The 12,545-nt window shown below is 47.7% G+C and overlaps 1 protein-coding gene across 3 annotated transcripts in view; it reads left to right on the top strand.

Annotated features, from left to right (window-relative positions):
• The first annotated feature begins 1,124 nt into the window (after nt 1-1,124).
• Nucleotides 1,125-12,545, top strand: part of SP1 (Sp1 transcription factor) — a 29,030-nt gene continuing 17,609 nt past the window's right edge. Inside the window, exons 1-3 of one of the 3 annotated variants that reach the window (XM_053374351.1) lie at nt 1,125-1,249; nt 3,728-3,816; nt 4,641-6,078. In XM_053374351.1, coding sequence (XP_053230326.1) covers nt 1,243-1,249; nt 3,728-3,816; nt 4,641-6,078 — 1,534 coding nt within the window. In that variant the 5' untranslated portion in view covers nt 1,125-1,242. Of the gene's footprint in view, nt 1,250-1,735; nt 1,814-1,914; nt 2,475-3,727; nt 3,817-4,640; nt 6,079-12,545 lie in introns of those variants that run through there. The other 2 variants (XM_053374360.1, XM_053374339.1) reach the window with 2 other exon arrangements.

The following is a 12,545-nucleotide window of genomic DNA, read 5'->3' as shown; positions in this document are numbered from 1 at the left end:
TAACAAAAATAATACAGAAGAAACAGATCCGCCTAGAAACCCTGGCCCTTAAACTCACGTGCCTCTGAGCACGTGCAGAGTGACCCGCTCCTTTTCTGAAGGGCACCGTTTCTAATTTCTGTGGCTGCTGCTCTAAAAAGCGTGTTATGCGCAACACGTGAGAAAAGAACAACACCTGACCCTTCCTCCTCCCCGTGTCTCCATCTTCTTTTCGCTGGCAATTAGCGCAAAAATAAAAAATTTAACCGTCTCGCCCAGCCACTCAAGTTATGACCGGATGTGAGACCTTTCGCCAATTCCCAGGAAGAAAAAAAAACCCCACTCGCGTCACTTGTTACATAACCGCTTCATTAAATGGAGGAAAAAGGCGGGACGTCGCCCTCTCCGCCTGAGCTAAAATGGCGCCAACATCCGTCACCTTTTCCTCAAAAAACAACCACACACCGCAGGGACCGCCTCGCCCATTGGCCAATTTAAGGAGGTCCCTCTTCCTCATTGGGGCAGACTGTTTTTCTCCTGTCTCTTCTTGGCGCTGTTTGGCTAAGCGTTCCATCACTCTGAAACGCGTCTTTCCCTCACCATTCTCTCTGCGGAAGCTGATTGGCTACATTCCGTGTCATTCCCCGCATTATCCCAGGCCTCCCCAAACCCACTTTGCGAAACGGTCTTGTGGGCGGAGGGGAGAGCCTCAGCCGTGATTGGATTACAGGCAATTCAATCACGAGTTAAGCCGCACAATTTCATCACGCCCGTTCAGGCCTCAGAACCCCCCTCCCGCGATTGGCCGTAGGCGCCGCCTGTTATTAGCTTTGCCTCCTGCCCGCCCCACTCGGAACAGCTAGTTCAGAAGAGATTTCGGCCAAGCCCCGCCTCCCACGCCCTCCCGCCATTGGGTGGGGCCTCACCTAGAGGCGTTTCCCGAAAGGCCTACCGCCGCGGAGCTTTTCGTAAATTACTCCTGCTCCTTTCTCACTTCCCCGCCTCGTTTCCGCCCTAATGGCCGGGCGTCACGCCACTCACGGCAAACCCCCGCCTCCCGCCGTCCCCTCCTGGCTCCGTGATTGGGCGCCGCGGCGGGAGGTGTGGCCTCGAGTTCGGGGCCGTGTCGGCGCCAGCTCCCTCCCCTCGCCAACCCTTTGGCGGTCACCGGTGGGGTTAGGCTGCCTCGTCACCGACTTCGCTGCCCCCCGCCCCGCCCACCCCTCTGGCGCCACTTGGGTTCGCCTCCCCCCGTCGGCCAACATGAGCGGTAAGGACGGGACCATCGCGGGCGGGCGGGGGGCGCCGCCTCCCTCCCCGCGCCCCGCCCCGCCCAGCCCCCCGGGCGGAGGGACCCGGGCGGGGGAGGGGTAACGAGCCCGGCTGAGGGGAGGGCAAGCCGGGCGGGAGCCGCCGAGGGCAGGGGAAGCCCTTCGGGGAGGGGCCCGCGGGAAGGGGAGCGGGGCTAGTGCATTGGGGGGTGGAGGAAGCGCAGGGGGAGGAGGAGGGCGGCAAGTCGCCTCAGGGACCAGGGCAGGGCCCAGCGCGCGGGTGTGCCGGGGGGGTGTCCAGGGCGGGACCAGGTGGGGGCAGGAATACGGCTGGGGGTGGGAATTTCCCGGCGGGAAGGAAGGAGCAGCCTCCGCCGTAGCAGCAGCCGCAGCCGCCGCTCCTCCTCCACCACCACCGGAGGAGCCTCCGTCGCCGTGCGGCCCAAAGCCGTGAGGCAGAAGCAGGCGCTTGTCTCTCGGGGTGTGTGTTTAAAGGAAAGGGAAAATAGGTTTCCTTCACTTGAGCTAGGGCTCAAGCTGCGGTAATTCTCAGAATAACCGAGGTTAGTGAAGGAGCGGCGGAGCGTTCCTGAGCATGTGCAGAGTTGCTTTCCCTCGGGCGTGGGCTTCCCTCACGAGCTTGCCCGCATGGGGCGGGGGGAGGGCGGCAGGAGTAAGTATAGCTGGGCTAAGCACTTTGCTTCCGAGGTGGAGCATGAGGGCGGTGGGTTCGATCCCCACGTTGGGCGAAAGATTCCTGCATTGCAATGGGGTTTGGGCTGGAGAGCCTCGTGGTCCCTTCCAACTCTGCGATTTGGTTGACAGAAACTCAAGAGAGGCCTAGGCCCATATGCCAGACACACATCTCCTAAATATAGGAAGGCAGTCTTCAGTAACTTACTGCTGGTTCTTTTTTAAAACGATCCCACACACACTTGGATTTCCCAGATAATTTCTCCTGTGCTGTCTTTTCCATAAACTGTTTGGGGCCTTAAAATAAGGTTGTATTCACTTGGAACTCTTCAATTATTAGGACTTGAAACTTTGCTTGGCAAGCTTTGCTATACACTAAGAGTATGCAAGGCTTAGAGCAGTGCAGAACTCCTTGTTGGGTCAGCTGCAAGTCAGAAGTTTGCATAACTCCTACACCACTTGGGACTGACTCATGCAGCTGCTTCCCCAGGTCCCCAATGATTTTTTTTTTAATGGCTTCATACCTGAAAGGTATGAAGGGGATTCCAGGATGTCTTGATACATCACTACCAAATAAAGAAGTGTGTTTCAGCAAGGGGGATACCTTTTTTCTTATAGCGGCATGCCACTGAAAATTAAAGTTTTAGTGACATGTTGTGAGGAAGGCTGTTAAAAATAGGCTTGATAATTCCCCTTGGGGGGCAACCCCCCCAATATGCAAATGTAAAGGGGACTCTGAGAATACTGGGTGGTATTCTCAACTGAGTTTTAAATACTGAAACACGGAAAAAGCTGTTCATGTTGTGTATGGGAGCACAGAGTCTATTGGATCTGTTAAGAATATTGTTTTCCACATGGCTTTCAGCCTGAGTTGTTTGCCAGATTTGCTATTTAATGTGCGTCTCTAGAGCTTGAAAAATTGCTTCTATACCAGTACTGAGGAGGAAGTGATCCTTGTGGTGCAAGAGATATGACAATCCTTGAGTCACCATTTCTTTGCCTAGCCTGCTTTATGTGGTGGTTGTGAGTTTGTACAGCAACAATTATGATTAACAACAGCTTGGTTCAGTGAGGAGAGGCCATCTTATTTTCACATATGTGACAGCAGCTTCTCCTCCCACTACTCTGCCACCGCCATCTGACTTAATTTTTCATTGACGATACATGATGCACATCACCCCCTTCTCGTATGTTGGTTGGTGCCCTTTAAAGGCTAACTGAGATGTTATTGTTGCATTTGTACCCTGCCCTTTCTTGAAGGAGTTCATGATATCATTCCTTCTCATCCTCTGAACAGTTCTGTGAGGTATGTCAAGCTGAGACTTGCTCAGGGACGCTCATAAACTTCGTAGCTAAGCAGGAATTGGAGTATGGGTCTTCCTGGTCCAATCCCAGCACTGTTCACTACACTAGTGCTCTCTGTTTTCTCTAACATCTGCCCCACAACACGCACTCTTCCTTCTGCTCCCCCACCCTCAGACCTTAACTCAAGGTTAGCTCTTCAGGGTGCTAGATGCTTTTCAGCACATTTTCCAAAGGCAAGGTACTTATATTTTCCATTATCCAATACAACACCAGGTGCTTAACCATAATACTTTGAGTTGTCTGCAGTGAAGTGAATTACTTAACTACTTGGAATGCTCAAAGTCCCTATTTTTTAAATCTGTATTTTCAAACTGTGTCCTTCCTCCTCCTGGTAGAGCTGCTTGCTTTGTAGTGAGTGTTGGACCATTCTGTCTTCACTCTCTTCTTTTTTCCTTCCTGCACCCCCAATTCCCCTGCAGACCATGATATTTCAGAAGAAATGGTTATTGTCAAAACTGAGAAGGTAGAAGAAAGCTGCAGTAATGATGGACGGAACTGTGAGGGCCAGGTAAGTGTGGGTTCTAAAATAGGCAATGGTTTCTGTGTGTATGCGGGGAGCTTTGATGAATATTATGATGAAACGTTCTCATTTTCATTGGATGTAACCGTTTCAGTTACTCATGAACATGCTCTAAAATCTTAGAATTCTTGCAGCCTTTTGTGCTTGGAGACTGAGTGGGGGGGAAATAGAGCAGTGTTTGCAGTCATAGAAGATGGTGGGTTAATTAAAGGCTGCTCCTCCAAATTCTAGCAGTGCCCCTGTGAGCGTTATAATTTGAACTTCCTCATTTAAGAATTGTTGGACTGTGCAGCTGTCTTGCCTTTGGTTTGTGGGTCTGATCAGATGCCTGTGGGAGACCAGCAAGCAGGATTTGAGCACAAGAAGACGGCTTCCAGCATCTGGTATTTAGAAGTATTGCTTCCGCCAACTGTGGAGGCAAAGTATAGCCATCTTGGCTAGTAGCCTTTCATAGTCCCATCCTCCATGAATCTACCTACTGTAATCCTCTTTTAAAGCCATCTAGGTTGGTGGCCATCACTGCCTCCTGTGGGTTTTGAAGGCTGTTTGTGATTGAAAGTCACACCGTGGTGGAGGATGTATTTGTTAGAAATCTTCTTGGAGGTGAAAGCTGTTCTCACTGCAGCTGATCTGTACTGTGTTTGTGAGTCCGATGGTTGCAGTCTCTGCTGCTTGTAGTGGGTGGTTCAACAGCTTCCAATAGGCTGTCTTGCTTGTATGCTCCTCCTTAGCTTTTCCTTGTTTTGTACAGACCCCCGGAAAGTGAGGCAAGTGCCTGACTCCTCCTCTCTCTGTCTTGTGTTTCCTGATAGGAGTCCCAGCCTTCCCCTCTGGCTTTGCTGGCTGCAACATGCAGCAGGATTGAATCTCCCAATGAGAATGCTGATGGATCACAGGGACAACAAGGAGGCTCAAATGAACTGGACCTCACTGCTGCAACTCATATCTCCCAGAATGCAAATGGTTGGCAACTAATTTCTACTCCCTCTGGGACTTCTGACTCCCCCAAAGACCAAGGGAACACAAGCAATGATGAGAATGATTCGTCATCCAAAAACCGACCTGCTACCACAGGGCAGTATGTGGTTACTACCACCCCTAACATGCAGGGCCAGCAAGTCCTCACGGGCTTGCCAGGAATGATACCCAGTATTCAGTACCGGGTGATTCCCCAGTTTCAAACTGTGGATGGCCAACAGTTGCAGTTTGCCACCACCCCTACCCAAGTCAGCGTCCAACAGGATGCCAATGGCCAATTGCAGATTATCCCTGGGACGAACCAGCAGCTCATTGCAAATCAGTCGGGGACAGGCAATATCCTGGCTGCCATGCCAAATCTTCTGCAGCAGGCTGTCCCCATTCAGGGAGTGAATGCCCTGTCAGGGCAGACTCAGTATGTCACTAATGTGCCACTGGCTTTGAATGGCAATATCACTTTGTTGCCTGTCAATAGCATTGCAGCCAGTTTGGCACCCACTTCTCAGTCGGTTACTCTAAGCACCTCTGGCTCTAGCGAGAGTGGCTCTCAACCAGCAACATCTGGCGCCTCTGTCAGTTCCTCCAGCACGGCTGTGTCCCAGGCCAATTCTGCCGCTTTCTTTACCAATGCCAACAGCTACAATACCACTACCACAACAGGTAATTTGAGCATCATGAATTTTTCCACCAGCGGCACTCTGGGAACAAACGTTCAGGTGCAGGCGCCTCAGAGGACAGGAAGTGCTCAAAATACTGATGCTCTGCAGTTGGCTGGAGTGACAGTCCAGCAAGGGCAGCAGAAAGATGCTGATCAAAACCAGCAGCAGCAGCAACAGCAGATTCTGGTGCAGCCTCAGCTTGTTCAAGGAGGGCAAGCTGGCCAGACTTTTACTACCCAAGATGCCTTGCAGAACCTGCAGATCCAGGCTCTCCCCAATACTGGTCCAATCTTTATTCGAACACCCACTATGGGGCCAAACGGGCAGGTGAGCTGGCAGACGATTCAGCTGCAGAATCTCCAGGTTCAGAACCCTCAAGCTCAGACAATTGCCTTGGCTCCCGTGCAAGGAGTCTCCCTGGGGCAGACAGGAAGCACCAACACGACACTGACCCCCATCGCTTCTGCCTCTCTGCCCAGTGGCACCGTCACAGTAAATGCCGCTCAGCTTTCCTCTGTGCCAGGCCTTCAGACCATTAACCTGGGGGCCCTGGGATCTGGGATCCAGCTTCATCAGCTGCAAGGGCTTCCACTCACTATAACAAATGCCACAGGTAAGTGGGAGATTTTAGTAAGGCATATGCTTGGGGTTGAGATCAGTTTCTATTTTAGAAGGGCAAGTTTCTGCCCTTCATTGCTAGTGGAAATGCATTGGAAGTGTCAGTGCAAACATGCTGAAGATTGCAAATGAGGACGCAAACTACAAAACGTACAGTTGCCTTTCCAGTTCTGAAAATGTCCAATTCAGTGTATCAGAATTTTCAAGGCTTTGCCGTATTATTACGGAATGCCCAGTTGCGGGTTGTTTCATATTTGAGGACCACTGTTTCAGATAGTTTTAAAAATGTAAAAATGTAGAATGTCCATATCTTGCAGTATAAAAGGTAAAGGTACCCCTGCCCGTACGGGCCAGTCTTGACAGACTCTAGGGTTGTGCACCCATCTCACTCAAGAGGCCGGGGGCCAGCACTGTCCGGAGACACTTCCGGGTTACGTGGCCAGCGTGACAAGCTGCATCTGTCGAGCCAGCGCAGCACACAGAAACGCCGTTTACCTTCCCACCAGTAAGCAGTCCCTATTTACTTGCACCCGGGGGTGCTTTCGAACTGCTAGGTTGGCAGGCGCTGGGACCGAGCAATGGGAGCGCACCCCGCCGCGGGGATTCGAACCGCCGACCTTTCGATCGGCAAGCCCTAGGCGCTGAGGCTTTTACCCACAGCGCCACCCGCGTCCCTCATCTTGCAGTATACCATGGCACTAATGCCAGTTATAATAACATCATAAATTTACATAGGGACCTTCCATACAGAAGACTATTTATTACTTCTCGTTTTATTTCACTAATAATAATAATAATAATAATAATAATAATAATTTATTCTTTATACCCTGACCATCTGGCTGGGTTTCCACATTAATATTCTAGGTAGATTTAGATTGCTGTTAATGCTATGATGGCTGCCTGCCTATAAATATACTTTATAATGCTTGCGACTATGTAGAGAGCTGGCCATTTCTGGAGTGGCCAGCCAAGTGGCAAAGCAGATCTGGCACACTTCCAGCAACCATTTTTGAAATAATGGAGTTGTGGAGGAGTGTAAAAAAATGCTTCTCTTATTTATTTCTCCACAGAAGCTGCTTTTATGTATGATCTCATGTAGCTGCAAAATGTGTAAATACCAAATCTGAACCCAACACCTAGATCTTTTCCATCCAGTCACTTCCCTCCTTCCTGGTGGAGTGATGACCAGATGGAAAAGACCCTCAAGTTTGGCTGGATCCACAAAGCTGCAGCACACACGCGCGCGCACACACACACACACACACACACACCACAGCATGATTAAGTAGTGCTACAGGGAAACACCTTCCACCCAGCTGCAGAAAATCTCCTAAAGCAAACCCTTGCCGCCAAGATCTACAGAGATGGCTGAATGTCTTAGGCTTTGCCATGTTTGGAGGGTCTGAGGGCATGGGGAGAAATTGATGCCATAAGTGATTGGCTCTCCGCCTGGTTGCATTAACCAAGCTGTGGTTTATTTATTCTTTTTGAGGCTCCCTGTGTACAATCAGTCATTTAAACGTGGAATTCCCTACCTTTGTTCATGTAACGTAACAGTATAACACAAGATTTATAAATGCAGCCACTGGTTAGGGATCCAGTCACTGTGTTCCCGCTTTCTGAGATCACTGTTTCCAAAGTTCACTGAGGATGCTTTATGCATTGTGAACTCCTCCCTTGCTCAGTGATATCAGTGGATGGCAAAGAATGTGCAAGTAAAACCTTTGTGGCCTGGGAATAAGAGAAATGCCAGAAGCTGAAGAGGAGGGGTGGGGGGAAAAGAATAAACATGCTGTGTTGAGTCACAAATGCCAATGAGCTCAGAGTAACTCTCAAATAAGTGTGTCCAGGGTTGTAGTCTAGCTGTGTTACATTCATTCTTGTGACGTGATGTGGAATTCAAAAGATCTGAAACCATAAGATAATAGATATTTATTACTTTTACTTTAGGATGAGACCTCTGGGACTTGGAAGCAGCAGAATTGTAGCTTTTAAAATGAATAAATTGTATGCTGTTGACACAGGGCTAAACTGCATGTTATAGTGAAGCTTAGTATTTAGAGTTCCTAACATAATTCCCCTTTTCTAAAGTCTGAGGTATGAGGTATGGGCTGCTGAGAGGGAGATATAATCTCCCATATCCCTTAGTGCAGGCACCCCCAAACGCGGCCCTCCAGATGTTTTGGGACTACAGTACAGTTCCCATCATCCCTGACCACTGGTCCTGTTAGCTAGGGATGATGGGAGTTGTAGTCCCAAAACAGCTTGGGGAAAACAGTTTGAGTTTGGGGATGCCTGCCTTAGTGCTACTCAGCTATTACTCAAACACCTCAGCTGCTATTGATTATAAGTGGAAAAACGTGTGGACTTAAAGTGGTTTAATCCAAAAAGATTTCCTCTTTTTGAGGAGGAGTAGCTCCAGGGGGACGGCTGGAGGGGAGTGCTGCTTTTACCAAAAAAAGATTATGTCCTTCACCAGACCTTGATAGTCAGATAGTCCAAGGATAGACCACATGTCACTGTGACGCTCTTTGTTGTTGTAGATGTCTGACCTATGTCTTCAATCATAGAAGCAAAATAATGTGTGAACCAACAGCTCATTGTCCTTGGCCATGGCTACTCCCAGGATCTGTAATGCTTAAACAGGGATGGGGAATCATTTCATCTGCAGATGTTTCTGGACTCCCAATTTACATTGCCACTGACTTGTTAGCCATTCTGGCTAGTGCTGATCGGAGCTGGAGCCCAGTAACATCTGGAGGGCCAAAGGTTCCATACCCTTGCTCTGAAACATGCACAGAAATCAAGGAAGGTTGCTATTGCTAAGATGTAGCTGGTAGGTGCATTGCCCTCATGAATGCAGATGTGGGTATAAATAATACTTGGTTCCAATGCAGCCCAGCCTCAGCCTGCCTGTTACATATGATAGGTGTCAGGTTGTGGGTAACAACTGGGTTTTTGTGTCACATTATCTGCAAATACAACCCTTGTTTTGCATTTGCATTTCTTAAAAATGAGAATAAAGTGTTTTAGCCCTTTTGGTTGTAGACAAAATAAACCCTAAAGCAGTGGTGACCAAACTTGGCCGTTCAATTGTTTTGGGACTACAGTTCCCATAATCCCTGGCCACTGGTCCTGTGAGCTAGGGATGATGGGAGTTCTAGTCCAAAAACAGCTGGAGGGCCAAGTTTGGCCACCACTGAAGTGTCTGACCTTAAGTTTTCCAGTAGTACAGGCATGTCCAAAGTCTGTTTGGGGGGGGGCTAATCTGGCCGCCGGTCAGTTTAATCTGGCTCCTGTGGCAGTTTATTTCCTGGGGTAAAATCCTAAAAAACCCTCGACAACTTCAACCCTAAAAAAAAGGTCCAAAACTTTGGTTGGCCCTCAGAGCCCTTCACTTCATCAAATCTGGCCCTCTTTTTAAAAAGTTTGGACACCACTGGTCCTGAGCTGTGCAGTTTCCATCTCTTTCTCCTACAAGTCTCTTAAGCAATTGGACAAAGGATAGTTGTGTGAGCTAAGTTGAGATTTGAACTAGGAACGGCTGACTCATAGCTGAACCCCACCAATTGGATTCATAATCAGTCCAGCACAGACAGGGCATTGCATACAGCAGCTTTTGCCGACTGGGTGCCCTCCGGATATTTCAAACTACAGTTCCTCTCAGCCCCAGAACCATATTGGACAGGCCAACTCCATCAGGCCTTCTTGCTCACTCCATCAGTTCTGGGGTGAGAGACCAGCTCCATCAGGCACCTCCTGCCCCTGAACTGACAGCTGGTCATCATAATAGACAGCTGTTTAATAATTGGTGCCTTAGTTCAGGTTTAGATTTTCCTCTTCCCTCCCTGTCCCTCTAGTGTCACCTTGTGGGTAGGGTGTGGGGTACAAATGCTGTAAGTAAATAAATAAGATAAAGGAGATTTTTACACAGTTATACAGTGTGGAGGTAGTTTGAATGTATATTTAGAAAGACAAAGGAAGGATGTAGTATGGCTATGATATCACTGTTGAAATGTGTAGCATTCAGAATGGCGCAAAGGCTGCCATTTGTTACAAAGGGCCACTGGTGAGCAAAAAGCATGATTCTGTTGCAAACAGTCTACTCTTAAGACAGTAGATTAAAAACAAGGCCATAGATTTGTATGAAGGTACTCTAAAACTAGCTGTTGGCACTCAAAATGTGCAGCCTTGTTTTGAAAGAGATCTAATACTGCTTGGGAAAAGTAATTCTGTTTGGAGAGCCTGTCTTGTTTGTTCTTGCTCCTGTTTTGCATTGGTTTCTGGGAATGGTGCATGTTTAAACATTAAGTAGTGCATTTGAAAAGAAGTCTCTCCAGTGAGTTGGAGAACCAGAGAATGATTTTTAAGTGTTGCCTAGTTTAGCTTCTCTTTCTTTCACAAAGGGTAATTAAGCTGCTTTGGGGAAACTGTTTTTGTAACGTGCAGAACTGCAGGTGAGGTTTTTGTTCTTGGCATCTTTCCACATAGCTGCTTGTTTGCAAATGTGTCCCTCATTAGTAGTCATGGTTTAGTGTACATCCTGCTTCTCTCACATTGTGGTGTATCAGATTTTCATGCTGAGAGGGCTAGATCACATTCAGATTATTATAAGAATATTGTGTCCTCAAAAATACGTTGAGGCAGTCTGAACTCTGCACCAAGGAAAGTGAAATTCTGTAGCCCACAAAAATGGCATATTTACTTAATTTATTTTTGATTAACAGTTTCTCATTCTGCAAATTGTGGGCAAGGATGTTTCCAGGGCAGTAAAGTTCTGACTTCTGACCACAGGAAGCCTTATTGAGCAATTCCTCTGGCTGCTGAGATTTCAGCAGGCATTGCCCACACACTTCAAACATATCTTCACAGCCGCAAGGGGTAGATTAAAACACCTTTTTTATAAAAATGGGGGGGGGGGAGCTCAGCTCCCTACAAAGCTGAATTCAGTGCCCATTGCCACTTTTCTGCATTCCTGCATGTGCACAGCCCGTTTTGAGCCTACTGAATGTGATGGTAGAGTATGGGGTAGTTGAGAACAGGGCATGGTTGTCGTGCCTCCAGTACATGCCTTATTTTGGTTTCTTTGAATGCTTGTTTTGACCCAGTCTTTCATGTTATAGCTGCTTTTAGCCGTTCATTTCCTTTCCTCTTCAATGACTTCCATTGGAGTTGCCAGCCTCCTATTGCCCTAATGCAGTGTTTCTCAACTTGGGTTTCCAGCTGGTTTTGGACCACAACTCCCATCATCCGTAGCTAGCAGGGATGATTGGAATTGTAGTCCAAAAACAGCTGGAGACCCAAATTTGGGGTCCCACCCACCTGTGACTTTTGGCCATCTTAAAGTGTGATTCATCATGTAGGTGAGACTAGTCAAACTACTGTTTTAGTGTAATCCAGGCCACTTCCGGTGATAGAACGCCACATTGAGTGTGGCTTACTAATATTCGGCATGGTGATTAGCCAACACCGAGCTAGTTTGCGAAATTAAAACACACTGAATGACAAGTTTGAAGAGAGACAAGGATGTTGGTTAAAGAAAGAACAGTGAGCCAAAAGACGAAAATTATCTTTAATTCATTCTGCTCAACTCGAGAGCAAATGTATTCTAAGGGATAATTCATGGTAGCCATGTGTGAGGTTTAGAACAATTATTATGTTTTATTTAAACACTAAAAAAATATATCAACGGGAGCATATATATGAGCTGCAGTTCATCATGCTTGTGAAAAAATAAGTAAGTTTTGCAGATCACAACACATATGCGTTGTGTCCTAATTCTTTCTGGCATGGTTCTTCAAATAAAGCAAACTAGAAAGTTAAGCTTCTGAAATCAAGTTGTTTGTTCAGGAGCTAACAGTGCAGCTTTCAACTTGCTCTGTGGCGAGATGTGGGGCTCTTGCCTCTTTTAGTGCACAAGATATTTAATAAGTGAAGTGTTTTTTAAATAAGGGAAGAGTTTTTTGAGTACACAGAATGTCTAGGCCCGAAGACAACTCTGTTCTTTCAGTGGCTCTGCACAAACGTTCATTGTGCCGTTAGGCCATGAACAAGACACTAAGGCAAATTGCACGACTGTGTTCCAGTTTGGGTGCTTGCTTCCTTTCAACCCAAAGGTGACTAGGAATCTGTGACCCGCCAGATGTTATTGGACTGCAACTCCCATAAGCTATAGTTGGCAGATGTTATTGGACTACAACTCCCATAAGCTAATGTTGGCATTTGATCGTGTTGATAGTCCAGTGGAAGACATTTATTTATAAAACTGTTGTGCAAGGGGTGGGACTTAAAGAAGTTATCTCGGCATAGATATTTCTTCACAGCTGGATAGCTAAGTTGGTTAGACCAGTGGTTTTTAACCAGTGTGCCGTGGCACCCTGGGGTGCCTTGAATGATGGCCAGGGGTGCCACGGGCAACACTGGTCTTTGTCCCTCTTTCCTTCCCTCCCTCTTCTGATG

Source organism: Podarcis raffonei, chromosome 2, assembly GCF_027172205.1.
Source record: "Podarcis raffonei isolate rPodRaf1 chromosome 2, rPodRaf1.pri, whole genome shotgun sequence".
In the NCBI taxonomy this organism is placed as follows: domain Eukaryota; kingdom Metazoa; phylum Chordata; class Lepidosauria; order Squamata; family Lacertidae; genus Podarcis; species Podarcis raffonei.
Note: the sequence above shows the minus strand (reverse complement) of the source record. Positions and strands in the feature narration are given on the sequence as shown.